Source organism: Pundamilia nyererei, unplaced genomic scaffold (genome assembly GCF_000239375.1).
Source record: "Pundamilia nyererei isolate P.nyererei 1_Seehausen unplaced genomic scaffold, PunNye1.0 scaffold00272, whole genome shotgun sequence".
Lineage (NCBI taxonomy): Eukaryota > Metazoa > Chordata > Actinopteri > Cichliformes > Cichlidae > Pundamilia > Pundamilia nyererei.
The window spans coordinates 215,599-243,559 of record NW_005187673.1 but is presented as its reverse complement, the minus strand read 5'-3'; the positions used below and the strand labels follow the sequence as shown (position 1 = coordinate 243,559).

The 27,961-nt window shown below is 43.9% G+C and overlaps 1 protein-coding gene across 2 annotated transcripts; it reads right to left on the bottom strand.

Annotated features, from left to right (window-relative positions):
• Positions 1-102: 102 nt before the first annotated feature.
• On the bottom strand, positions 103-27,961 carry ssh2a (slingshot protein phosphatase 2a). Of its 2 annotated transcripts, XM_005750392.1 has the most exons (15): positions 27,762-27,961; positions 25,198-25,241; positions 9,796-9,908; positions 9,367-9,431; positions 8,748-8,869; positions 8,449-8,514; positions 8,254-8,319; positions 7,608-7,802; positions 5,624-5,717; positions 4,511-4,639; positions 4,303-4,349; positions 4,012-4,158; positions 3,681-3,881; positions 2,722-3,598; positions 103-2,234 (listed from the first exon to the last, which is right to left on the bottom strand). In XM_005750392.1, the coding sequence occupies exons 1-15, from the start codon at positions 27,822-27,824 to the stop codon at positions 615-617; spliced, it is 3,849 nt and encodes a 1,282-aa protein (XP_005750449.1). In that variant the 5' UTR covers positions 27,825-27,961; the 3' UTR covers positions 103-614. The 2 variants fall into 2 exon arrangements, with proteins under 2 accessions (XP_005750449.1, XP_005750448.1); XM_005750391.1 differs by lacking the exons at positions 25,198-25,241; positions 27,762-27,961 and adding an exon at positions 16,020-16,590.

The window sequence follows — 27,961 nt, the reverse complement described above, 5'->3', positions numbered from 1 at the left end:
TCACCACCTTTATTTACTGCGAAAGCAATTAAGTAATAATAATAATAATAATAATAATAATAAAAAACAAAAACAACATATCAGCTTTGTCCTGGTTTAATTAAAAATCTGAATAAAGACATGTCTGCCAGCTTTGAAAACAAAACCACAGAGACAAGTCTACTGAGAACAGTGCAAAACAACAATCCTCCCCGGGGTAAGAAACATGTCTCAATTTTTTTTTAAAAAGAAAAAGAGTCATCTAAACAGTAAAGTGCATGGTTTGAGAAACAAAAGCCCCTCTGGTTGGAGTTTTAGAAACTCTGAACAGGCAGCGAGGGTCACACTTAAAAAAAGAAAAAGGGGACACTGATATAAATGAGTGCATGAGCACCGTTCAGTCTTAGTTTGGACATTCATGACACTGTACAGACGAACCTGAACTCCAGTTCATACAAACATCCAGTGGTTTCCATGCAAATATATGCTCATCATTCATGTCTTGCATACTATACACATAACACCGGAGAACACACACAGGGGGTTACAGCTGACATTCATACACATCATGCGGTCTCTTTCACACACATAAGCGCAGCTTCAGTCGCATGTGTTCCAGTCTTGCTGATCTGAGGTTACATGGTGTTGTATAGCAGAGTGACGGCTCGCTGCTGCTTCTTCTCAGCGGAAGCTTTGCGAGAACGTCTTGACGAGTGTCCTCTCCCCGGCTGACGGGATGCAGGGATCGTGCTGCTGCTACTGCTGCTGTTCTCTGACTCCTCCCGTTCTCCTCTTTCCCCTCTGGTGGAGGGGGAGAGGCCGAGGGGTGGAGGGGATGTGTCATCACTGCACGAACCTGTTCTTTCAGAGCACGGCCTCTGAGCCAGCACTTTCTGCTTCTTCCATGTGTCGTCCGGGTGAGACTGGGGCGACGAGGGCGAGTCAGGCGAGTGCGACAGTGTTGCTCTGTTGTGCGTCCTCAGGTCCAAGCTGCTGAGGTCATGAGCCGACAGCTCCAGACAGTCCAGTTTAGCCAAGGAGGCCGATCTCTTCATGAGAGACGGGGGGGTGAGCCCCGCCTGGCGGATGCGCGCCTCTAGCTCTGTGGCTCTGTGCCACTCTGTTGGCTCCAACAAACTCCTCTGCTCCTGCCTCTCTAGGAGCTGCTGCCCCACTTTCAGAGCTGGAGGGCTCTCTTCAAAACTCACCCCTTTATAACTTTCTGGGTCTGTGTCCATGGCGTCTCTTGGCCCCTGAGGCTGCCCCAGTTCTTGTGCTCGACTGTCTGCCGTCTCGAGGGTGATGCCCTCGTGAAGAAAAGCCTGCAGCTCTCTCAGCGTCTGCTGAATCTTCTCCAGCTCCTGGCTGCCTCGGGCCAGCCTCTTCTGGGCAGCGCAGCCCTCTTGCCTGACCCGAGAGCTTTCATCCGTGTCCGACTCCTGCAGCGTCACGCCATCCAGAGTCATTAGGTTCGAACAGTCCTGCAGGTTTTGGCTATGGAGCTGGCCCCGTCTGAGAGACTGGGCTGAGGTATCTTGAGATGATGCTGATAACTGCTCAGCAGAGGCCAGTGATGATGTCACTGTGTGGCTATCTGTGGATGTGTGCACACTGACAGGTATAGCACCAGAGACTTGGCTGATATCTGACTTTGGGGAACATGAAAGGTCTTGGAGGTCGCTTGTGCCTGAGAAATCGGGTCTTTTGTGTGACCCCGTGTGCTTCTCTTCATCTTTGGACGTAGCATTAGCAGAAACAGCCATGTTCTCTCCCTGAGTGATCCTTTGTTCTGCAGCGTGCATGGGGGAGTGGAGCAGCACGTGTTCGGAGGATACGGACAGTCTGACAGGAGGTTGTTCGCTGCTGGGCGAATGCAGCGGAGACCGCTGACATGCCACCATCTCCAGTTCCTGCTTCAACTTCTGCTCCAGCTGCTTGGTGGCCCGCCGCACGGAGCCCGCCGGCCAGTCGCACAACAGTGTGGTGGGAGGCTGGGGGTGTGAAGGTGGAGTCGAAGAGGTGTGCGTGACTTCAGAAGACTCCCCCTCTTCCTGATGTTCCGGTCGGATGACCTGAGGACTGTGAGAGGATGGAGGGAGTGGAGAAGATGAGGAGGAGGAAGGAGTCTGAAGAGATGCGGCGGGGTGTGATATGGCTTCGATCTCAGTGACAATATGGCGGACTGATATTCCGTTGTCGTGGTGAGTGTGATGAATCCGGTCAGGACTGGTTTTGTCAGAGCTGTCATCAGACTCCTGAGAGACAAAGAGAGGATACAGACTTTATTAGCACAGCCATTGTGAGGCTTTTATTCCAAGCAATGACTTATTAGCTCAGTCCTGTTTACACCAGTTTACACTCTTTTATAATCCACATAATACTACTGACAACTCGTTATAGGAGGAGGTTTGGTCTTGATTATTCTCTCATTGTCCAGCAGGTGTCACTGTGATCAGCTCAATCTACCTGCTACCACACAGTCCTCACATTCACTCAGATTCCAGTTTACTTCCCTCTGATTAAAACTTTGAATAGTATCCACGGTTTTATTTTAAAGTTCATTTAAATCTCCTAAATCAAAGGATTTGATCGAAATTTTTAAATTTTTCTCTTTACAGCTGATGATGATGATGATGACGACGACAAAGGTCACTCTGAAAAGTGGTCGTACAACTGAGATGCTATTAAAAATAAATAAATAAATAAAAATGAACAGAAAGAAGCAGCTGAATGAAACCTTACCTGACTCATCTCATTCCTCTGCTCCTCCTCGTCTTCGCTGACCTCTGTTTCTCTGTCAGTTGACAGAGACGTCCTTTGCTGTGCCTGCTCTGAAAGCGTCCGATGTCGGCCATCTTTGGCCAGCCCCAGAAACTTCTCCCGGGCGCTGAAGAAGTCGATGCTGTCCGTGCTGTGGGTCGATGACCCGTCTGCCTCACCGCGGGTATCCAACTCGCTCGGGTTGTTGTTGTTGTCGTCGCTGGGAGCGAAAGCCGAGACCGAAGGCGAGGAAGTGGGAGTCGCAGGGCTGAGCGGAGTGTGGCTGTTGTTCGTTAAATCAGACAATGATTGGTTGATCATGTCCGAGTCAGTGGATCCCAGAGTGAGAGGAGACACTTCCTCTGAACTGCTTCTGTCGGGTAAGATGAGGAACAGCTCCTCTGGTTTGCCCACTGAGCAGGACAGATGTGTGGGAGTGTCCCTGTGAGCGCGCTGCAGTTCAGGGGTGGGAGGTAGGATGTGGAGCGATGGTGGTGGAAGTGGAAGAGCGACGGGCACAGTGATGGCCACGCTCGCCGAGCTGCCCTGCTTTTCCTCTGGGACCACGGTGGCTGCTCGGGGTCTGGGGAGGGGAAGCAGGCGGGGGTCTGTGCAATCTGATCTGACCTCCTGAACCAGCGAGTCACACACTCCGTTGGAGAGCGCGTGCGAGTCTTCGGGCTCGGGGTAGAGCGCCTGCAGCACGGCCACACCCAGGAAGTGATGCACAGACGGGGAGGAGGTGTTGTTATTGTGAGAGTCAGCGCGGTTCAAGGAGGGAGATGAAGGCTTCGAGTCCAGGCGATCTGATAGGTCGCTGTCACTGTGGGAACGCCATAGCTTATTATGCCTCTGTTTGCTGAAGAACAAGAGGGAGAGAAGAGTTCGTTAGCTCCAAATTCCTTCTAAGGAACTGTACATGTTTCTGCATGAGAGCACACCTTGCCAGCAGAATTCCCTGATACTCCTCCAGCTGCTTCATGAAGGAAGGGTTCGGCTTGGTGACGGCCCGTCTTTCCTTCACATAGTCAAAGGCGGTGTCCAGGTTCCAGCCATACTCCTTCATAGCGTAGGCTATCACTGTGGAAGCAGAGCGGCTCACGCCCATCTTACAGTGAACCAGACACTTGGCACCGGCTTTCCTAAAGTGGGACGGGAAAGAGGCAGGGTTGAAGCACATGAACTAGTGAGAAAGAGGAGCTTAAACTGTGTGTGTGTGTGTGTGTGTGTGTGTGTGTGTGTGTGTGTGTGTGTGTGTGTGTAGAAGCCTACTTGGCTTTGGTGATGAACTTGTACGTGTCGTTCCAGTACTCCAACAGGTTGGTGGCCTCCTCGTCGTACACTCTGATGTTGTGGTATTCAAACATTCCTGGAAAAAAGTTGTCGATTTCCCGGGTCACATTCAGGATGTAGCGCACTCTGGAGGAGAGACGGGAGGAGGCGTGTCAGTGTGATCTCATGGATGCGACGATGATAAACGAGCTACTCGTTTCAATCGACTTTAACGAGAAAATTTATTTAATACATCAATTTTAATCTTAGCTTAAGTGACTGATCTCTTACCCACTGTTCTGCAGCTCCTCCAGGTTAGAAGCGTTCCACTCTGAACCCTATAAACAACACAGGTCCAGTCATTATTAACAGCATGCGCTAAGTTTTTTTATTTACAATTAGAAAGACAAAACAAGGTTAGATGCAGCTTTTTACTGAACCTCAAGTCTGACATGACAAACTTTCACAGGCTAATGGAATCAAAGCCCACTTGTCTCACCAGGAAGACGTGATCAAATATTTCCGTGGGGCTGTCCATCTGTCCCAGGATCACAATCATCTCATTGTCTATGAACTCTTTAAACTCCCTCAGGTTGCACACCATCTGGATCTCCAGCTCTGTTCGGATCTGTGAAAGTTCAGGCAAACAATAAATGGTCTGATGACAGCTGATAACAGCAGCAGGGAAACGCAGAAAATCAGGGCATAAGTACATCTTTACAAGTAATAAAACCACAGACTGTACATAAAAGATGACTGCAGCCTCTGCGTCTGAAAAGTGAAGCCAGTGGCGTAAACATGCATTCTTTCTCACGACCATCGTGAGGAGACATCTGGGCTGCAAAAGGAAGTCTGAACTCAAGCTTTTCAGAAAATGACCCTGTCGCTCTTGATTTATGACCTCTGTAAACACTTTAGTGATGAGTGTATAGCCCCAGTGTCTAGTTTCAATTCTAATTTAAATTTAAGTTACTTTGCACAGAAAGGCCCCTCTCCTGAAACCAGTTTCCAGTTTGGATTTGGGAGACAGACACCATCTCTACTTTTAAGATTAGGCTTAAAACGTTCCTTTTTGCTAAAGCAATTGGTTAGGTGGTTAGGATTCAGGTGACCCTGAATCCTCTCTCTTCTACAGTATGTCCTTTTATCCTGTCTTTCTCCTCTCACTCGCCATCCGGTCGCAGCAGATGGCCCCGCCCCTCCCCGAGCCTGGTTCTGCCGGAAGTTTCTTCCTGTTAAAAGGGAGTTTTTTCTTCCCACTGTTGCCAAAGTGCTTGCTTATTGGGGGTCATATGATTGTTGGTTTTTCTCTGTATGTATTACTGTAGGGTCTACCTTAAAATATAAAGAGCCTTGAGGCGACTGTTGTTGTGATTGGTTGCTATATAAATAAAACTTAATTAAATTGAAAACGGACAAATGACACATGACTGAGGACGCCAATGTTCACGTTGTGTAGACAGCTGGTTTGAAAGAGGAGAGAAGGAGGCCATCTCCACAAGGCCATCTGTTCACTTCACAAGCCATGAGAGATGTCATGGTGACTTTAATGTGCAGTCTATAGTTAACACCTACATCTAAGCACCAAATGTAAATTTCACTGTCCCCTCACCTCCTTTGAGGTGACGTTCTCCAGGTCCTTCTGCATCATTATCTCTCTGAGGCGCGTCTTGATCAGCCGTTCTGTGCGCTCCCTTTCTGTGGGCCTGCACATAAAACACACAAAGACCTCCATTTAAAAACAACTTTAACACTTGGCCAAAGTAAAAAAATTAATTAATTAATTAATAAAAATTCACTTTGAAGAGAGCCACCTTCACAGCTGCATTACATTCATGTTCACTTTTACGTAAGTCTCAATGACATTACTTCTACCAGAGAACTACGGCTTTGTTTTGTGCTCCCGTTTGAGTTTGTGCTCTCAGATTTTCTGTTCCCCTCTCCAGTTTCTCAGAATTACACAAAGTCCCCTTGTAGGATCTGCTTCTTGTTGTGCCGCGCTGTGTTCCTAAGTGTTCTGGCTGGGGGCCTTTCCGACGTCACACCGACGATACCAACAAGTGGCCTAATTGCCTCTCTGGAGAGAAGAGCTCAGTTTGCCTGTGAACGACTTCTTCTAACATTTTTTTCTTTTGTTTTTTTGCTTCAAACTGAACATCAGCACACAGCAGTGTGGGTCAGCAGCTACAAAAAGGGGAAGTACAGTGACCACAGGTGTGTGACACTGCACAGATGAAAGCATCATCTGTGTTGGAAATGAGGTAGGAGGGGGGCTTGTTTAGCTCAACCCTGAACATTTCCCTGACCTCATGAGAACGAGTTGAGTGGAACGAGGGTTGAGTGAGAAAACAACAACAACAAAAACTGACACGGGTTATTTACTGACATGCAGTAACACTTTTACCTCACAACAAGCCTCCACTTGTCTGCAGACGGCCTGAGGGAGGGAAGCCTAGTCAGGCAAAAACACAGACTACACGAGGGCAAATGACGACATAAGGACTGGAGCTAATGAGTAAATGAATAATGGAAATTTTACGCAGCTTCCCTGAATTGCTTGCAGGTAGATAAGATTATTTTTAGTGTTGGGGCGGGGGAAAGCCATGTCAACAAACACTGACATGTCACGAGGCTTTAGCAGCCTCCCTGTCCGGGAAAACCAACAGGAACTTTCTGTGTTTGGCTGTAAGGGGCAGAGCCAAATCATTCCGAGAGAGACTGTGCGTGTGTGTGTGCGAAGTGTTTAAACGTATGGTTTGAAGTGGCTTTTTTTCTGCCCGAACTGTTCCTCATTATTTCCTCAAGTAGCCCCCGTCTTTGTGCTCACCACCTGCTCCTGTCTGTTTCTCTGCGACTCTACTTACCTATGAGTTTATCTGGACTCTACTTTTCCATAAGTAAATCAAGACAGCTAAAGCCTTGGCTATTTTAAACTCCAGAAGACCCCCAAAGAGAGAGAGAGTGTGTGTGTGTGTGCGTGAGGGGAGAGAGGCAGACAGTCTAAATAGGTAGCAGAGCATGTGACGAAGGAGCAGGGAGGGGAATTTCCCTGGTATCAGTGGAGACAAATCTATTGAAGTCACTGCTTTTATTTTATTATGTTTCCATGTAAATATGTTGATAAGGCAGCGTTATTCATCATGTTGTGAACACGTTAATGATTAGGCACCTTTGTAAACATCAGCGCTTCAGGCTTTTGTTTTGGTCTGTTGTTTTTGCCTCTCCTGGAAGGTTAGAGAGGGCACGTGGCCTCATTCCAGAGTCCATGGTTCTGCAGACTGCAATATTTTAGTTTGGGGATGTAGCAACACTTGTTATGCTTGTTAGGCAATGCTGTTAGGAAGATGCGACTGCAACATATTTTTAACTTTTCACAGAAACAGCCACGGTGAAGGTGAATTTGTGATGAAACTGTGTACGACTGTGTGAGCAGTTACTGCTGTGAATTTCTGGGGAGCAGCGTGTTTACCCTCTAGTCTATGTCATGTGCATCTGTGCACATCAGGCGCAGGGTTTATGCCACACAATTCTCAAAGTGGTTTGCAGTGTTTCTCTGAAAAACCATTTCCTTAATGTGGCCATCCTAATCTACTCACAGGTCTGTGAAGAGGACGGGTGAATTGGCACGGTGCGATTCGACATCCTGCATGGCGTTCCATTCGTTGATACACAACTGGCTGGATGAGACTCTGCTCTGGTAGTAGCTGACCCAGGTCAGGAACAGGCTGCCTGGGTAGTAGTTGTGGCAGCGAGCCACCTCGCAAGCTTTGTGGAGCGACTGGAGGGCTGACCTGAGGGCAGACAGTTGAAAGCAAGGAGATTTTTCACATGAGCAAATGTCACTGGCAGGAATAAAAAGTGCAGAAAGGAATTTGGACTTATACAAGAGTAAAAGTTATGAGAGAGTGAAAATAAAAAGGATGGATGTGTGAAGAATGAATAAAAACATGTGAGAACTAAACAACAGGGCATAGGTTGAAGCTATAAAGAGGCATAACACGATCATACTCAAAGGAGGAAGTCAGTCGGGGACAACAAAATAAAGATATGAAGAGGCGGTTCTGACACGTGAGAGGGATTGAAAGCAAAAACATGATAAGACAACAAATGAAAAGATAAGAAAAAGTGAGGAAAAAACAGTCTGGAGGTCAAAGTTAAGGGTGGAGCACAATGGACACATTGTTTGCAGGCCAACAGCTTCACACGGCTGTCATTCTGGTGGAATAAATAAAGGTTGCTCACCACATGGCCTGGACAGACACTGGTTTGAAGACGTGAACCCTGTTGACTGTCGACACACTAAAGCCACTGTGGAGATGCAAAGAGACAGGTTAGAAAACACAAAGCTCACAAACAAGTAAACAAAGTCATCAGAGCAGTCGGCCAGCTGCCCCAGGGAGCAGTAAGAGGAAGCAGGGAGTAGGTGTGGCGTCTTACCCATCTCCATCCAAGTGGATCATAGTGTCGCTCCAGAGAGGGAGAACCAGACCCACCGTGCAGCAGCTGCCAGAGAAGATCGACAAGGTAAAGACAGTGAAACAAGATGCACTGGTTTGCTTACTTTATCCTTTAGCTGAAAAAACTTTCACTGATTTATTGAATTTCTCTGACTGTGTCAACTACACCACAGTTACAGTATGAGGACGATCCAATTCAAGAAGAAAAAAGAAATCTGCATAGCAAAAACATAAATTCTTGAGTTATTATAAAACTACAATAAGACGGAGAAGGTGTACCTATCAGAGGAGACAAAGTCCATGCCGAGCACGATGCTCTCCTCTGTGTCCTGTCTACCATTGGTGGAAACCACCACCATGTAGCGGGTTACCTGAGGGCAGGCGCTCTCCAGACGCACAGCCTGCAAGAAAAGAAGGACAGGGGCAAACTGTAGAATCACCTGTGTAATGTCTTTGACTCTTTACAGCCCTGGAAATCAACCCTTTATCATTCAAGGGCCTATAGATACTTTATACCACAAGACTGGCATTTAAAACTCTGGATAGTGAATATGAGATATGCAGGGACAACCTAAGGTGGTTTTAACCAGTCCTTTTTTAAAAAAATCCCTCTCTCATAAGCCCTTTTCATTAAACATGCAGCAGGGACATCAGGGGAAAGGCGAGCACACTTATAGTACACTTAGAGTTCTGCAAGGTTCATGTGAGGGTGGTGTTGTTGGCACAGCTGGAAGAGCTGAGACTTCCTTTGCCTCATAACTGTTTATGTTTTCAAAAGTCAATCCATGTTTCAGTTCTTAAGACCTTAATCAGATGCTCTGGAATATGCTCTCTGATCACAGGACCACACACAACTGACCTTTGTAATTATATTTATTTATGTGTGCTTGTTACTAACCAGTCTGATTGTGTCTTCTGGGCGCAGCACAGTGAACATGGTCTGAAGATGCTTCTGGAGGTCACCTGGACAAAAACATTTTCAAAGTATGAGACGACATCAGATAGAAAGTGTCATTTCCCGTGTGGATCCGTTTTGTCTGTGACTTATTAAGATGTTTTTGGGGTTTTTTTTTTTCCTATCCAGCAAACAAGCTCACCACTGCTGAGCTTATCTGCTCTGTTGTGAAACAGCTTGACAGAAATTAACGCCAGCCGTGACCCATGATGCTGTAGAGGAATGTCCATTTGAAGACATACTGTGCTCTTTAATCTCAAGTTTTTCCACAGAGTTCATTTGTGAGGTTTGGGGTGAAAAAGGGAGTAAGAGGAAGTTTTGGGAGATGGTGCAGCTGCTGTTTGTGTGGGCGCTGTAAGTATGAGGGTTTACCTGTGTGTTTGTTCCTGCGCTGGCTGATTCGAGGTGCGGAGTTCTGCGTGGGACTGTTACCCCTGGGAAGGAAGAGGGCTGCACCTTTAACTGTGAGGAAGCTCTCACTGATACTGGAAGAGAAGAGAAAATGAAGCATGAATAGAAGCCTAAAAAGCAAACTTATCTAATCATAACTGGTATTTTTTTGCGTAACTTAATTTGAAATCGCTTCCTTCCACATGCCGACCCCGGATGCCCATAACAGGCACAAGACGGGGACACGGACTAGTAGAGCGTTGTCGTGCCCTTGTGTCGCCGTCACAATGCCCCATTCAGCTCGCCTCTGGTCTGCAGGCTCCCCAGATCAGAGCTCACAGACCGATGCGAACAAAACAACATCCAAGCCCCGATGTGAACTCAGAACACAATGTTCTCTGGTCCTCCACACAGCTGGATTACACACACAAGACTTACTCACACTAACAGCTGCCAGGAGGGAGGGATAGGGGGAACTGAGGGGGACCGGGGGTCCGAGAGGGAAGATGGAACGAGTCCCCCTCCTACACAATGTTTTAGCTGCGATAAGAGTTGGCCAGCGCACAATACTTCAATCCAAAGCAGGCCTAGTTAAACGGGCTTTTTGCTCCCTTTGAGACACTTAATCTTATTAACTGTGACTGAGGTCACTGCATTGAGGAGGAAGATGCATTATAAACTGAGGCCAATGTTTTAACTGGATACCAGTTAAAGTGTCGTGCTTGCATGTATGATTGACCAGGTGTATGTTTAGTGTACGGAGGTACACTAACCTCACAAGATAGCTAGAAAACAAGTTAAAACATCTACTCCTGCAGCAGCTAATGATAACCATGCGATCATTAAAGCATAACTTTAATGATGCTAAGCGAGAAGTCTACCACTTGGCCAGCCGGGCGCTCGGCTGCTAGTGTTTCATGAGTGGATACAGAGAGAAAGAAAAGAAAAAAGAAAAGTACTGCTGCTATGAAAATTATGCTCTTAACAAATATAATTAATATATAATTAAGTAACTCTTCCAGACCAAGGAGACATGCATCATTATAACAAAAACACATCGGCTGTATTCACTTTGCAGGTTTTGCCAAAAATGACACCACAAGTCAAGCTGGCAAGAATGCAGCTGGTGTAGAAACAGATGATCCTAATCAGCAAAACGTGAGTCTTAAAAGTTAAACACATTCTTAAGGAAGGTCCTTTTCTGACTTTTTTAAAAAGATGCAGTAAATAAACATCAGTTCAAAAAAGAAATAGAAAAAAAACAAAAACAAAACCACTGCAGATACAAATAGTTAGTAGAGGAAACACTCTTCCAAGCAGTCGTCCAACCTGTTCTGCTCAAAACAAGGGCGGCTTTTAGCTGGCAGCTAAAACAAGGAACTGACGCGATAAAGATCACTGGGCTTAATGAATGTGAGGTGATGACATCAAATCTCTGAGGTCAAACAATCAGGTATTTGACTGATATGTTTATTTTGATGCTAGCATGGCATAACATGCATAAATATGCCGCGAGCATATTTTAGCTTTAGCAGCAGGCTTACACTCAATGAACCCAACTTGGAGTTCATCAAGTTCTACAGTTTCACACTCAAAACAGCAAAAAAAGTCCAGTGCTGTCTGTCATTTAGTCTTCCTCATCCCCCCTCTTGTCTGTAACTTCATCTCTCTATCCTCCCCGCCATCCAACTGCCCTTCCTGAGTTTTGCTGAGACCATAGATATGGAGAATCAGGAGACAACGCAGAGGAAAAAAAACAAAAAAAGACTGACTTGTGCTGGGCTCATTTCCCATAACCCACCCACCCTTGAACCAGCTGTTTCCTCTTACTCCCCCCTTTTTTTCTGTTTTCTGCATTTCACACAACTTTGTCCTACTTTTAAGTTTCTGTCATTCTCCTCAGTTCCTGCTGCATCATGCCCCACTTACACTTGTGAGTTTCCTATGTGCTGCCCTTGGAAATGACTGTGTACAGCAGCGCTACTGTACAATGTCATGTAATGCAACACTGCTACTCTTCCCGAGAACCTGGTGTGGAGGGTCACGCGCGTGCGAGCAAACGCGCACTTGTATTCCTGCGCACAGACAGAGAGAGTAATGTAAGCCCCATGCTTTGAAAGGTGGGGGGCTGTGAATGACTCTCATATACAGCTTCTAAAAATACAGTAGTCCTTTAAAAGTCTCAGCAGTCGATGAACTGTACATAGAAGCTTCTCTTTGACGCTGCAGAGGGTTCACACTGAAGCCTGCGTGTGCTGCTGTAATACTGTACTCAGGCTTGTGCTGGATGAATACAAACGAGTAAAGCCAGTTAGAAGCACAGAATATCATCACCCAGAGGAATCTCACCAGGGTTGCATCAAATGATCAAGAGATTGATTATTTTGTTTAAAAAGAAGAGTTTTTGGAAATAAACAAATAAATAAATAATGAGCATTCACCAGTTCAAGCTTCTCTAATTTGACATTTTACTAAACAAGATTAATGTCCTTGAGCTGTGAACAGTTTTATCTGGACATTTTTCTTGATTTCTGATATTTTATAGACAAAATTTTCAATTCATTAATTAATAGGGCACACTATAGAGTCATTAGGGACATAATTCTTAATTTCTGCACCATCACACACATCTGCTTTGAATCTAATGGGTAAATCTTTGAATCACTTCAAGCCTCTCATTAAATTAGAATGGTCAACTCATGTTATGCAGCTGCCTTTAAGCCGAACTCATTTTAAATGATAAATTAGTAATGTGATATGGCACCGTCAGACCGATAACACTAGCAGTCTGTAGGAGTGTATGAGAGAAAGATAAGAAATTGCCAAGACAGTTGAAAATATGCACTTTCAGGCTGATTTAAAGGCCAGCGCTCTACAAACATGAGGACACAGCAAAGGGGGAAATGGAAAGAGGGCAACGAGTTCAGTTAAATTGGGCTCCACAGAGCCAAGTGGACTGTGAAAGATGGGAGGTAAAGAAAGAAGACCCGGTCAGAGCGTGTAGCTGAGAGCAGGGTGGGTCATCTTTTGGCATTAAGCCATCCCAGGCTTTTGGGCTAAAGCAAAGCTGTAGGTACATGTTAGGGCAACAGCCACAGACACAATCATCACTATGTAAGGACCACTCCACATAGTGGGCAGATAGCTGACTGACCCCCTCCTCCAGCCTGTGCCCATATTAGTCACTCTCAGGAGGAGAGTGGGATAAATATAGGGTCTGCTCTGTAGAGGGCAGGTCCTCCTAAGGCTTTAGGAGTTTACAACAGCCCATGAGAAAGGCAGGGAATTAGCTCCTGTGTATGTTTATGTGTGTCCACATGTCTGCAGGTGCACGTGGGCCCTGATGCCTGGAAGCATAAGCCATGAACATGCAGAAAAAAAATGACAGACAGAAGACCAAAGGGAGAAGTTATGTTCGTGTAGTGTCACGGTGAGCTAGCAGACCCACAAACCTCAACGTCCTCATTCAAGTCTGGCTGAAGGCCTGTGTCACACGAAATCTCAAGAGGTTACATGTTTTTGATTGTAATTTTAATCAAAGCGCATTTCCACAAAGTCTGCCCGATGCTAAACAGACTGTTGGACAAACATGGAAACTCAAATAGCAGATGAGGGCCTCTGGAGCAGAAGAGGTCAGGACCGATGAAGAGACAAAATTCGGGTCAAACTAAACATAGACTTTTGTTTTGCTAGTACAGTCGGCTTGCTGCCCTTTTCCCCTGGCTTCTGCAAGCGTGCAATTAAGTACCACAAGTTTCACTACTGTTTCTTTGGTAATCTGATAGACAAAGGTATGAGTGCTGGAAATGAACATACCTGAGTCAGGCACTTGAGGCTATTCTCAGAAGGATCCGGACTACATTTTACACTTACAGTTACAGAAAGAAATCTTTTTTTAAATGTGGCCGAGGCAAAATATAGATGAGCAGTGGTTGTACCTGGACACAATTAAGCACTAATAGAAACTTGGCAACAAACAGGATCATCTGTTTTGACTGATATCAGGCGATTTACTTAAGCTAATTATACAAACTTCGAGAAACCTACTTAACGTTAAAGACAAATCGCCCACACACAGCCCAGGTAAGGACCTATAACCAGGTGCCTATATCACTGTTCAGCTGATAGTCTCTTCCGCAAACGCTCAAACAAAACATCTTTGTCACGTTTCAGTCCCATCCGTTTGCTTTGGACAATGTGTACAAAACACAAACACGGATAAAAGTGGAGGAGAGGGTTTACCAGTATCTTTTAAAAACTGATGGCACAACAACAGTGTTCCAGGTGTCGTTTATCCTCAGGCAACACTTAAAGTCCAGTGACAGCCTCAAAGCCTGTAATTACGTGCAGAAACCTGGTTAAAAATCAGCATTTGTCTGACATAAACAGACATGTATGTGTGCACACAAACAGAAAAAAATGAAAGCACGTCCCCTGTGTCGTGATAAGGGCTCGAAACCATCTTTGGGCACTACAAAAAACTGCTGATCACAACAAGCCACTAGCATCATGCTGTATTTCAAACAAAGCCAGGAAGTCAGAAAGATTCCCACATCTGCTGCTGTTTACCAGACACGCGACTGCCAGTAAGCACTGTGTGCCTGTCTCAGAGTAACTTCTTCCCATAAACCAACCTTGTGCAAACTCACAGAAAAAAAAGAAAGAAAGAAAAACGATTTCCTTAACGAGTGGGTGCAGCTCTAATAAAAGCTAAACGTTCAGTTTACTCAATAACTTTGCTACACTGTCACGTGTAAACCAACTAAAAAACAATGCAATCAAGACACACACTTTGCCCTTGACTTTCCTGAAAACCATAACAGAGGGCCCGTTCTCATGCGCTCGCTGACTCCATGAAAACAGCCCGACACTGGAACTATATACAAATTGGTTAATGCTGATTACATAAGCTTTTAATCTAGTTTAAGTAGTTTTGAAGAAGTTTTGCATTGATTTTCTTTTTCCCCCTCTTCCCCAAATTTGTTGAGATTATCTGAGACAGCACCACATGAGTTTAGAAATACTGGAACACAGTAGGCCTTTGATCTGTCCTGAAGAGCAGACTCGTCTTCACCACATGTACAAGTCAGCTAAATCCTTTTACATCTCTCAGGCAAAACCAAGCCTTCACCCAACTTTGCCTTGATGTCTGCAGGTACAGAGAGATAACAGATAAGACCACTGGATGATAAAGTAATCATCCATCACTGACATCTCAACAAAGGGCATTAGTTCTAATACAGAACAGGATATATGGACAGCTTATAAAAAATTCTGATGAGCAGCCAGTTGTGCAGTACTATTATTGGTTTACCAGACACACAACAGTCCTAACTGTTTGGGATTATTTTAAAAGTCACATTCAGATGCTTATTGCTTAAATTAACTGTCAGAATCCAGTTTGAGTCTTTTCCTATAAAATATTAAGACACATTAAGCCACTGACCTCAAACATAAAAGTTTAACTTGTCACATATCATAGCCAAAAGTAAAGAAAACAAAAAAATTATTTACAATTTCTTCTTTCTCCACTTTATTTACCTCATCTTCCTCAAAAGCTCTTATTTCTATTTCAGTCATGATACTAAACACCAACATGCTCCCTGCCACATAAATCTCTTATTATGGCAATCGGGTGACCCCTTCCTTCCCCCCATTTCTCTCCACTAAGTATACCTAAAGAGGAATCCCTTGCTTAATTCCATGTCCACACCTGGAAACAGGTTGGATGATTCACACAGGCTGAAGAGCACTTATGTCTTAGTAAGGTCAAAAAGGGAGTACTGTGATGAGTAAGACCCTGCTACGTCACCAGGAAATACATTCATCAACCCTGATATTACAAAACCCACATATTGCATCAATTCACTAGAACACCGAGTATTGTGGTAAATGATAAAATTGCTACAAGATGAAATAATGGTGACAATCTGGTGTGTATTTTAAATCTTTATTAGCACACTCGAGTTTCAGACAGTACGCCCACAGTCTACTTCCACGTTGGAGTTGAAGTTGTGCTGGAGAAATTTGAATGGAGACCCTGTTACTTAACGGCAGCTTTACTCTGTGTCGCAGTCCCACCTACTTATTGTTTTTAGTCTCTCACACTCACACACACACACACTCTATGTCGTCTAATTGTTTATTCAATACGAAACAGCCCACTGTCACTACTGTTCACAGCATGCCACTCTTGTGCAACTTACAGCTGGTTGATCTCATTTTTTGACACCACCGCGTCGTCGCTGAAGTAGGGTACCATCTTTGCCCCGCAGCAGGAGCAGAAGCTGACCGGCGACGAGCAGTCGGAACCGGCCACCGTGCCGAGGGTCATGCCGTCGAGGTCAGCGCGGAGGGAGCGGAGAGCGGCAGGTGTTCTTAAAGTCCGATGGAGAACTTTTACTCCTCTCCCACAGTCATCGCAAACAGTCTTCCGTGGGAGGATTTTACGGCGCGATTCGACAAAAAGTGAGGAAATATTCCTCTAAATATTTCACACAAAAATAAGACGTTTCCAAATCGTAGTTCTGTTACAATAAATAAGGCAGGAAGATTGAAGCTAGCACGCCGTGTTCCTGCCCCCGTCAGCAGCGTGTCACTGTCCAGTATTTCCCCAAGAAAGCAAAAGCCATTTTAAAAGAGGATCACCGCAGCGTTTTCTAAAAACATATTCATCCCTGCCACAAGAGGTAATATCCTTTACCATGTACAGTACTGAGGCGTATGACTTGGGTCAAACTCTTGCTGGAGAAGTCATAGCAGGGAGGAGCTGGAGCCACGTGTTTTTGGGAAATATGGGGAAGCCAATGAGGGCAAGAGGGAAGTGGGACTGACGGCACTAGCAGCACCTCTGCATCGACGCTTTTGAAAGTAAACCAGTTCTCTACTCCGCAGGTTTTTGGCTGCTTTGACTGGCTGAAGATACTGCTTCAGTGTTTGGTTAGAAGTTGGGAATTACTTAATGCCGCATCCATAATAGATTAAACACGGAGTGGTGCATTTAATAAGCCTAGTATGTTAAAGTTGCCAGAGTCAAGTGAGGCCCAGCAGCTGATTAGTTGTCCCGGCACAACAGGGTCAATAGAGGATCTGTTCATTAACAAGCTAATGTAATAGAGGGAATAAAACTCGCATGGGCTTTTGCTTCTGCAGTCAGCTCACTGTGAAGACTTGTCTCCTCTCCAAACTTCCCTCCCAACACACAAACCATGTGGCTGGGTTACATAAGGAGCAGATAAATGAGAAACAGGCTGAAGTTATCTGGGCTGAGCTGCTGTAGCAGTGAGCCTGTAGTATCTAGGTAAAGTGGAGCCTGCCTTGTCAAGAAAGTCTGGGTGAGCAGTGACTGTTCCCATGAAGCTGGTCTAAGGGTATCAAGTATCAGCTGAGGTACTCCATGCTGTGAGGTGGGCACAGGCTTAAGGTTTATTTTATAGCCTTTTAAAGTTTTATGTTCAGTTGACGCGCCAGCATGCTGGGTCCTATGTAAGCTGCAAACAATCTGAAAAACAAGGTAAAACCACAGCGCACCCCCCTGCTGCTGCAGTCACACCAACGTGTGCCAAGTGCCTTAAATTCTAAACTAAAACATCTGTAGTAAATGACCTCTACCTCTACACAATGGAGAAGAGTCATACTGTGTTTACAGATTACAGTTGTTTTGAGTGTTTCCAAAGTAGTGCAGTTATCGGTAGGAAGTCTGAAAATAGGGCACTATTAAGAATACTGTTACACAATACACCTTTGGCTAAGCAATCACAAACTTTCCAGCCTGTAGTTCTTACATCCTGTTAAAGCAGAAAACGCTGACTAACCTGTAACACTAGCACCTGGAAACTTTGTTGGATGTACTAGTGAATCTTTAAAAGATGAGAATATTGGGGGGAAGGGGGGGATTTAATTCAAAAAGGTAAAAGTTCATATATTCTATATTCACTGCACATTAAGTTAAATCTTAATTCAGTCATTGTTTGTTTTAAATTTTATGATTATGGCTTATAGATCATGAAAATCTGAAATCCAGTATCTGAAATTAGCCTAATCCAGTTCATTTCAGATTTTGCAGTTAAGTACAAAACTTGTGTATACATAAAAATAGAAGCTGTTGGTGTACCAGTGTCAGGTACAAAACTGTTGTGCCACTGTTGTTAGATTCACACTGCTGAACTGCATTGATTGTACCATAGTGCGGCACATTATCACTGAGTTGAGAAGACTTTCTGGGCCTATCAGACCAATGTCTGATCCAGCTATCGGACTGGCATATCCGTTCACAAACTATTAGAATATTTTCAAAGCTCAATTCAAAAGTGTTTATAACTTCGATATATATATTTATTTATATACTCAGTATTTATTTGGGTGCCCTTTACCAAGAATTGCTTCAGCAATGCGCTGTGGCATGGAGGTGATAAGCTTATTACACTGCTGAGGCATTACTGAGACCAAGGTTGGCTTGACAGCAGCCTTCAGATCATCTATATTTTGGGGTAAGGTATTTGTCATCTTCCTTTTGGCATCTTAACTTATAGATACTCTGGGGTTCAGGTCAGGTGAGTTAGCTGGTTAATCAACCACAGTAATAACATGGCTATTTTTGGCACTGTGGGCAGGTGCTAAGTCCTCTTCAAAAAGGAAAATGGCAATTCTCTATCAGATGGGAGTACAAAGTGCTCTAAAATCCCCTGGTAGACACCTATATGGGCTATGAAACAACCATGACGACCCCAAATCATCACAGACTGCAGGTTTGACTTGACACATTTTGAATTGTGTGCTTCTCCAGTCTTCTTCCAAAGCGTAAAACCTTGATTTCCAAATGTAATTCAAAATTTATCTCAAAGAGGACCAACACTTCAGTTATTTTTCTCCTTAGCCCAAGTAAGATGATTCTGCTGTTGTCTCTAGTTTAGGAGTAACTTGATATTAAGAATGTGACAATTGTAGCCTGTTTCCTGACTACGCCTGTGCCTAGAAGCTCTTGATGCAATACTAATACCAGCCTCAGTCCACTCCTTGTGACGCTCTCGTAATTTCTTAAATCCAGTCCAAGTTGTTGACTTGGTTTCCAAAATGTCCCAGATTTTTCTAGGAAGGGCTGGAAAAATAGGTCTGACCCACAGATGTCCAACCTCACAACTTATTTAAATGTTCTGATGCTATGCTATGAAATGACACCTTCAGTCGCAAGATTGGGAATACTACTACAGCATCGGGAGCTGGGATGTTGTGGCTGATTGGTGTATGTTCTAGGTCCGCGAACAATTTAATGAGCTAGAGTTGCTCTCCTTAAACTGTGTGCCATTTTATTATCCCCTTCTCTGAAATGATTATGACATGTTATTGTCATTGTTTTATGAAGTACTCTTACTTATCTTATAAAAAATCTCCAAAAACAAACGTATAATCGTACTTTTGCAAGTAGCGAATGACTCTTAATAAAGCTGAACTCATGACAGTGAATGTAAACTTATGTCATAATAAGTGAGCTAAAATAAAACTACAACCCTAATTTGCATAGATCCAACGGCAATGCTACAACGCAGGGAAACAGACAACAAACCAGTTGCCAGAGTGTGTACGTGCCGATAACTCTGATTAAATCACATATGAAACAAACACACCAGCACTCCAGTCCTCAAACTATACTTTGCTTCATCTACGTGTCCCACTGACTGCTCTTGCATCACAGGGCAGGTTGTGTGCTCAAGTGCTCTTGTCATGTGGTTCTGTTTAGTGTCATCAAATTTACCAGCACCCAGTGGAAACCTATTTGTCTCTGGGATGGTAACCTGAGACCATGCTGTGGTGTTTAGTTGAGATGTGAACAAGTTGCACAACTGTTTCCCAGCTACGTCTTCCTTTATCACTTAAAAGGGAATTTCAAGTTGAAAACAAACTGAAGAACATCATGACCTACAATGCCTAAAGTTCAAATGTTTGCTGAAGACTTAGCCCAGTCAGCTGTACAAGCGCTTAGCTTTGGAGAAATGGCTCTAAAGCTCTGAACAGTCATATAAGAAAGACAAATAAGGCTCTATTAGCAAAAGATATTGAACAGTAAACCAAAAGTATACTTTAGATAAGGACAAGCTGAAAATAGGTGTGTAAGTGAAGTTAGTCCAGAACGTATTTCTGCAAATATAACTGCAAAACTGTTATATCTGTATTGTTATATCTTGCATTACTCAGTGACATATGTTATGTATGTTATATATTTAAACTTGTCAGAAAAAGTAAGGGAATGTGTGTTTGGTTGATTGTTTCTTAGTTGTAACAATGCGTCTTGGCAATAAATTTTATACCAGTGGAAAGCTTGTTATTTCCTTTAAATAATGCCACATTTGTAAGAAAATGCATTTGTGGGTTGAGGAGCAGAGTTCAGTGTGTGGGTTAAGTTGATGAAAAACTTGCCAAATCTTCTCAGCCAATGCTAAACAGCTTACTCTGCCATAGACTCTTGTGTGGTGTCATTTATTGAATTGGATGAAGTCTGAATAAACAAGACATATTGCCAATTTAACAATTTATTCAATTATCAAACAGGGGCCTCAATAACATGTGGAAGAGCCATACAGATCCACAACAACCTGGTTCCTCATCTCATGTTGGTTACCAACTTGGGTCACTGCTGTGGGATGTTATAACATTTGTCAACCAGTATTTGTCGCAAGTCAGACAGTGTGGTTGTGTTGGTCACTCTGGCACGAACAGTACACCCAATTGGCAATTGTTGTCATCTTGGATAATAGAGTTCAGTCCGAGACCAGATCAAGTTTTTCATGGGCACAACTCACATACTCAACTCTGCTGCTCAACCTACAAATGCATTTTCTTTACAAATAGGGCACCGATTAGGGGAAAAGAAGCAGACTTTCCAACAGTATAAATGAGCCTGATTTTGCCCGATGTTTCTTCTTGTTAAAAGGGAGCTTTTCCTTCTCACTGTTGCTTAGTGCTTGCTTATAGTGGGTGGTTTGATTGTTGGTGTTCTCGCTCTATTATTGTTTGGTCTTTACCAGACAATATAGACTGCCTTGAGAAGACTGTTGTGATTTGACACTATATAAATAAAACTGAATTGAAATTAAAATCAAATTAAATATGTTGCACACAATGACTGTAACCCTTGGCTCTTCTGTGGAATTAACTGCATGCTGTTTGTGGATTTCCACTGTTTCCAACTGTTACCATCACAGATTTTTTTCCACTGAGGTTATGGCTAATCCAGTATGAATTTCTTTCCCGAGAATTAGTTTCTCTTAATGAATAAGTCACAAAATATAGTTTTCAAAAAGAAAACTTACCAGGACCCGAATAGTTTTCCTGTTGTTCCAGTGACTCTAATATTTCCAATTTGCAATTGCATAATTCAGCTAAATTACAAAACTTGCATTGATGAACCATGATTTCCATTTTCTGCATTATAAAATTGTCAGATATTGTGCATGAAATGCTTATTGTCCCACAAGGCAGAACTTCCATGGGCGAAATACTGGAAGTACAAACTGTGCACTGCAGTTTCTTAGTGGCGGTGGGAACACATACGCCCATGTAGTCACTAATCAAGCACTTAAACAGCAGGTGTGCTGTAGAAAGACAGAAGGCAGGTGCAGGGTATAAATGACAGATAACAGCTTATAAACTTGTTTCCACATGAGAAGTTGGTGTTTAAAGAGCATGCCGTTGGCTTGGTGTTGATTACTGCACCTCGCCCTTCTCATTCTAAGAGCAGGCCTGATGAACCTGCTCTGCTTGTGTGCACCTGTTTCAGAGTTCTCTATAAGTCTACAACATGAACAGGCAACAAAAGAGTTATACAACGCAAGGGATTTCAATGGTCAAGGCAGCATTAATTATAAACAATACAATTTTGGAGAAACCTATTGTGCCACTCCTCCTCCATTAAAGGCCGTGATTATTTTAACATGCATTACCACAGCAAGGCTCTGTAGTACTTATGCCTGTGTGCTAAACTGGCCTTTCTGCGCTCCCGGCCTGTTGCCCAGTAATATAATAGATAATATTTTCAATTACATGTAAATCATTTCCAAATCACTCTATTGTACTTTTATTTACATTTGATGAAGCAGTCTACCCTTTTTTCTTTTTGGAGCTGTACTGCAAACAAACAGCCAACACGGCAATACAATGACCCGTTTTGCACTCAGTAAAAAGGAAATGTTGTACAGCATGGACACAATAGACAGACAAGGTCAGGAGGAGGGCTGCTAAACAACAGGTCCTTTCTTCACACAAGCTTTTCTCATCCTCGGCCTGCTTTCTCACTACAGTAGATACAATACATTGACACAGAGCTAACTAAGGTGGCATTTTTGCTGATACATTGTGGCACTTTGTGAACAGCAAACCAAATAGGCAGGAGAATGAGAAGTGATTGCGGGTATGCCTTTGTGGTTTAAAGGAACGAATCCAGCTTGTGCACCTTAGCATTTTGTGGGACAGCTACAAGATTAGACAAGATTAATGAAGCAGGAAACATCCAAGTTAATATCCCTATCCCATATCAATCTCTGTGCTGAACAGTACACAACACTGTAATGGATAATGTTGTAGAACAGGGTTAAAGTGAACAAATATTAAACCATTAAATGCAGGGATCTTTAAAAACTAATTTGACCAAACACTGAGTTACTCACATATCCCTGCAAATGATCTCTTTTGTGCAGCAGCCGCAGTAAAACACATTTACCAACATTTATTCGAGCACTAACAGATTTACTTAGAGGAAAGAAAAAAAAAAGAGGAAAAAAAGCCAAATGATGGCTTTGGGTAGGAAAATAAAGACAGTTTTTCTAACACTGTCCTTGACAGTCAGTGTCAGTCCTGAGGCAACAGTGTGTGGCAGAGATTCATTATTGCACTGCAGCAGTTATCCTTCATTGGTGTGGTGCAATGGGCAGAGATAGCTGTTTGCATCTGTCTGTGTGAAAAAGATGTTGACTGAGAGAGAAAGAGAATATGAGAGTGAGAGATACAGTGTGGGAGTCGGTGTACAGCGAAAATGAGAAGACAAAAACTCTGGAGAAGCACAAGAAAACGATGATGGAGAGAAAAATATTACTGCAGTGCAAAAGGCCAAAGCCTTCCTCAGTTTGAACGGCTCCAGTGCAATGTTACTGGCCCATGCGGCTGTGTGAAGGCATACGTAGGTTGGGGAGTGCACAGTTAATTGGACCTCTGCTCTTGGTTAATACACATCGGGCGTCCCTTAGCAAGGTCCTTGGCTGCACCCGCATAAATGTGTGTGTGCACGCTCATCAATGCCTATGACTTCACCTCTGCTTTGAGGTATTACCTAACAAATAATCGGGACCACATGTCCTCGCGGTCACTATCGGGGTGTGTTTACTGTAGGAATGATGTCACCGTTTTTCAGCTTTCAAATATATCTGACAACCCCCCCACCCCCTTTTTTTGCATGTTCCACATTTGGATGAATTCCACTCTGTTCCAAGTTCGCATTAAACATGCCCAACGGCAAATATTTTTTAATTTTTTTTTATATTGGGCCTGACAAAGTGTTTGTCTATGAGCAAGTTGCGGTGCAATCCAGATGTAGTGCAGCACGTGCACAACTATGTTCAAAGGGTTTTAAATAAACATTCATCTAGTCAGAGTTAGCATCTGAATAAATGTCACTCCACCAGAATGAACCAAGATGGTAAATGATGGATGCAGTTTGGGGTTCAGTATGCCCAAGGACACTTGGACACATGGACTGTAGGAGCCAGGGATCGTTCCACCAACGCTCCGAGTGACAGACCACCTGAGCTCTACCAACTGAGCTCAGTCTCCCGTCCTAGTAATAAATAGGCCCGACTGTGCTTAGCATCCTTAGATTAACTTGAATGAAATCATAGTGATTCTGGGCCATGGTCAAAGTGCAAAAGTAAAGAAAGAGAAAATAGAGAAGTGGAGAAGTTCAGGCTCACTGGACTGCTTCTTAGCACTGCTATTCAAAGATGAGGAAACACTAACACGGACTGGCAGGCTGGTAGTGTTTTGTTGTTTTCTTTTTTCCTCCTGTGACACGACTCCTGCAGAAATCTGTCATTATCTGGTGTTTCTGTCATGCCTCCAAACAGGACAATCAGACCAGCCCTTCAATCTGCACTGACTGAACTGTCTGTCTCAGGCTGAGCTCAACACAGCTGGACTATATATGTGGAGCTTAGCTGCACTGCATCTTTACCTGCTGAATTACACAATAACTACAGCAGTGACAAGAGGCAACGTAAAAATATGAGTTACACCTGATAAAAGCTTGACACAGAAAGTTAAACGACAAAGACATGCTACTTAGATTGCACTTCAAAGTTTAGATTAGTCTACAAAAGCCCTTTACAAAGTCCATTAAAGACGGAAAGGCTGCACATGCTTTGATGTTCCACTTCCTCTTTAATGACTGTGCACTAGTGTCTCAGAATGTAACGCAGGGAGAACATTTGAAGTGAGTGCGGTATCTTTGCGTAGCCTTCCCCACAATGGAGAGAAAATGTCTGTGTTGAATGGCAGCTAGTAGCAAGCCAGACACAAACATAACAAAGTGCAAGCTTTCAGGCTCTCCTCGCTAAAGAGAATTTCATTTCAATTGTGAACAGGGCCTTGGCCCAGGTTGCCACCCGAGTCATGGAAACAAAAAAACAATAACAGCGGTGACGTCCTCGTCTTTTATGAAGACACAGATGCACACGTCAAAAGCAAATCAGCTAGACCACAACCCTCGGGCAGAAAGCCTCAAATTAACCGCAGCCTGCAATATGACAGGGACGGCCAAATATTGATATAAAGTTCTCACAAAGCCGCCATTTGTTTACGCCAAACAGAAAGGAACTATTTTTTCCATATCAAAACGCTCTGTGTTACACAATGTAAATATATAAGTAACTTCCAAATTTAGAATGAACGACTTGTTGTCTTAGCAGCTTACTGTTCGCTGTTTATAGCAGAGGAAATTTGGCACTACAATGCAGGGACCGTGTGCGAAGAACATTTAGGAATAAACAGGAACACATTTTCATCCGATTCCAATTGATACATTTCCTTTGATTATGCTGTGACTAGAAAGATACAGCAACTTTTTCTAATGCTCTTAGACATGGGAATTCTGGTCTTTGAATAGTGTTGCCTTAAAATAATGACAACAACAACAAAAACAATAATAATAATAATGTGACAGCTATATTAATGTCTTATAAACTGACAACATAAAATGTGCTTAAGCACTTAGAGGTAAAATTGAATAATACTGATGTACAGTCTCCCCCTAGTGGTCTGAGATGCAGTTTGCGTGGATCCTGCTAATGGCAGCATTTGAAAGTAAAGGGAAACAAGAAACATAAGACAGAGGGGTGGTCTCACCTCCTGAGATGGAAGCGACGGTCATCCTCGCCACTGCCCGACTCCTGCAGAAGCAAACAATATTGTTAAAGAAAGCAGAATATTTATTTAACTCTTTCATCACCTTTTTCTGACAAGAGATGCTTGTATTTCAGGAAGAATAAAGATTATTTCACAACCAATGGGAGTGCGTCACATTTGATTAACTGTACATTATAGGAGCACTACAGTGGGTGGCAGTGAGGGCTTCCATGTAAAGCTCTTCATCTATGACTTCACTCACAAGACAGGGCCACTACTTCAAGTGAGGCTCAGAGCAGAGACCAGGGATAAAGGCCGAAACACACTGAGTGACCATGCCCCCGATACTCCCCACACCCTCGGGTGCTCTCTTCCCAAAACGCATGCAGTCATCCTCCCCCACCACTGGAACCAGCACAGTTTGCCGCACGCACATGCACGTGTTTTTAATCCCAGCCTTTTTTCAGTAATCCCTCACAAACTGAGGGAACTTTCTCTTTGGCATCAATCTGTCAATCCTGGGCCACTACCCAGGCCAATACAGACATGCAGTGTGCACAGACACGCCCAGACCGAACGATAATAAGATGTTACTTCAAGATTGATAATGGAAGATGGTGACAGGCGGGTAAGAGAAGGAAGAGTAGGCGGCTGCAGGCCAGAGCATTGTCATTTTCTTCTTGGTGTCCACAACCACAGATGCGATTAAGCCTAAAGAAGCATCTGGCTGAATGGTGCTCTCTACATCAACAGCTTATCGGCCTGCCTCCAAGGCAAAAATATTGTTTCTTGGGTGAAAAAGGAGTGCGCAGATGCATACTGCACGTACACACACACCTCTGACACAATGGCTTGCTCAGCAGATTTCAAAGGCAAATGTGAAACCAGGGCTCCCACCGCAAAGCAAGCCCACATATTCCTGATTAGTGTAGATGCTGCGTATTTGTGTTTAAAACAACATAAGGTAAGAAGGAGGCTACGTGCGGATCTCTGTGGTTATCGTTCCTTTGCATGGATGTGTAGGGAGTGGTTGCATAGCCAATGAGAATTGGGAATTCATAGTGCTGCTAGGCAGATTACTGTGTACTGCCACAGTGGGGAGGCTATTCCCTGCTGGGATGTGTGGAAGTAATGCTTTCTGTATTACCACAGGGTCAATCTTAAACCTTTATTTGATCCTGTGTGGATCAGACGTTTAGAGGGCAAGCATACAGGGAAATATTCTAACTATTATGGTGCGGTGGCATCCAAGCTGCAAGCCTCATGGCTGCTGAGTTCCTTCATAGGAGTTTTATTGCCAGTTCTCTCCCCATACAATGCTGCCCCTTTTCTCAGGTTTCTGCCCTCTCAGCAGCACACATCTCACAAGAGTCCTCACAAGGCTACTTCCCATCAGAAGCAGGTCTCATGACAAGCAGCTGGTAGCCTCAGCCTGAGACTCTTTTGCTGCCTGGTCATAAATTCACTAACAGCAATAAGTCGTGTGAACCATCTGTTTGGTTCAGCAAAGGCTGGACTTTATTAGGGCGTCCAAACTCTGCCAAGCAGCATCCATGCAAATGTTAGTAACCATTAATAATAAGTCTAAAGATGCTTTTAAATCATTTTGTCTTGATGACAAATTTCCCCACCAGCATCAGCAGCGGGATGTTTACTGACCATATATTTACTCCTGATCTATTCAAAAGAATTTGCACAGCTGTCCATGTGATTCTCCATCAGGCTGCACATTTTCTTCAGTTGCATGTAAACTCTGCAACTCCTTGTGATAATTAGAAGTCCTTGTCGGTATTTGTCTTCTTTTCTTTCTCAGAAAACAGCCTACCAGAGCAGTCAACATCTGTCCTCACAAACAGTACTTTACACAAGGCATAGGTCTTATCTACTGCAGCCACGCCGTCACCCTGTACTCAAGCGCTTGAAGCCAGACGCTGGAAATCTCAGGCTTGTCAGAGGGGATAAGAGGACTGCCTTCCTGCCGGCTCTGACATGCCTGCCACACTAACCCGCTTCCCGGCCCCTTACTGTCTGTCACTCTACTAACCAGTGATCCGTTGAAGCTGTCTTGTTCTCCGGACTGCAATCCTATCCTACGTTTTACACCACAGAATACACAAACATAATGATGACTTTTACAAACACTTCAAACTGATTAAAAAAAAAACATCTGTCTGTTTGTCTGTCTATCTATGTATGTATGTTGTTTTTTTGTAGTTCAGTTGATCTGAGACGACTTTGGGTTCTCCGGGAGGAAGTGAGTTAGCAAACATAAGCTCTACCTGCTAGCTTTGTTCCTGCTAGTTTCAAAGAAAGAAAAAAAAACAACTTTTCACATTTAATATGAAGCTGGGATAGTGGCCTGTGTTTGGCTAAATAACTTAAAACTCAAACCTCCATCTCTTCATCTCAAAGTAAGAGCTTCCTTTAGGCTTACAGTATGGGGCTAGCGGCTAGTAAAGTTAGCCACCCATGTAGGTTGAGTACAAACTGGGCTAACGGTAGGCTCACCGTGTCACACCAGCCGAAAGTGAGGCAAAACGTCAAACCAGTTTACAGATACTCACAGACACGCAGGGGCTGGAGGTAGTGCTCGGTGTCGGAGACCGCTGGACAGTAACCAGTGCCATCCCGACTGCAGCTGCTCAGACCTCGGTCACCTCGGAGAGTGAAACGACGGGATACCGGACATTATTTTGGGCAGACACTACAGTGCACCGTGCTCCCGAGGTTATTTCAACGGAGGTTGCTTAGTTGCACCGCTTGT

What these genes read in the sequence shown, in the direction of transcription:
- ssh2a (XM_005750391.1), bottom strand. Translation starts at nt 16,147, where the DNA reads ATGACCCTCGGCACGGTGGCCGGTTCCGACTGCTCGTCGCCGGTCAGC. An exon ending in ATCCACTTGGATGGAGATGG is followed by an intron (nt 8,320 to 8,448) that starts GTAAGACGCCAC and finishes GCATCTCCACAG; the next exon opens with TGGCTTTAGTGTGTCGACAG. An exon ending in CCCGTCCTCTTCACAGACCT is followed by an intron (nt 5,718 to 7,607) that starts GTGAGTAGATTA and finishes TTTTATGTGCAG; the next exon opens with GCCCACAGAAAGGGAGCGCA.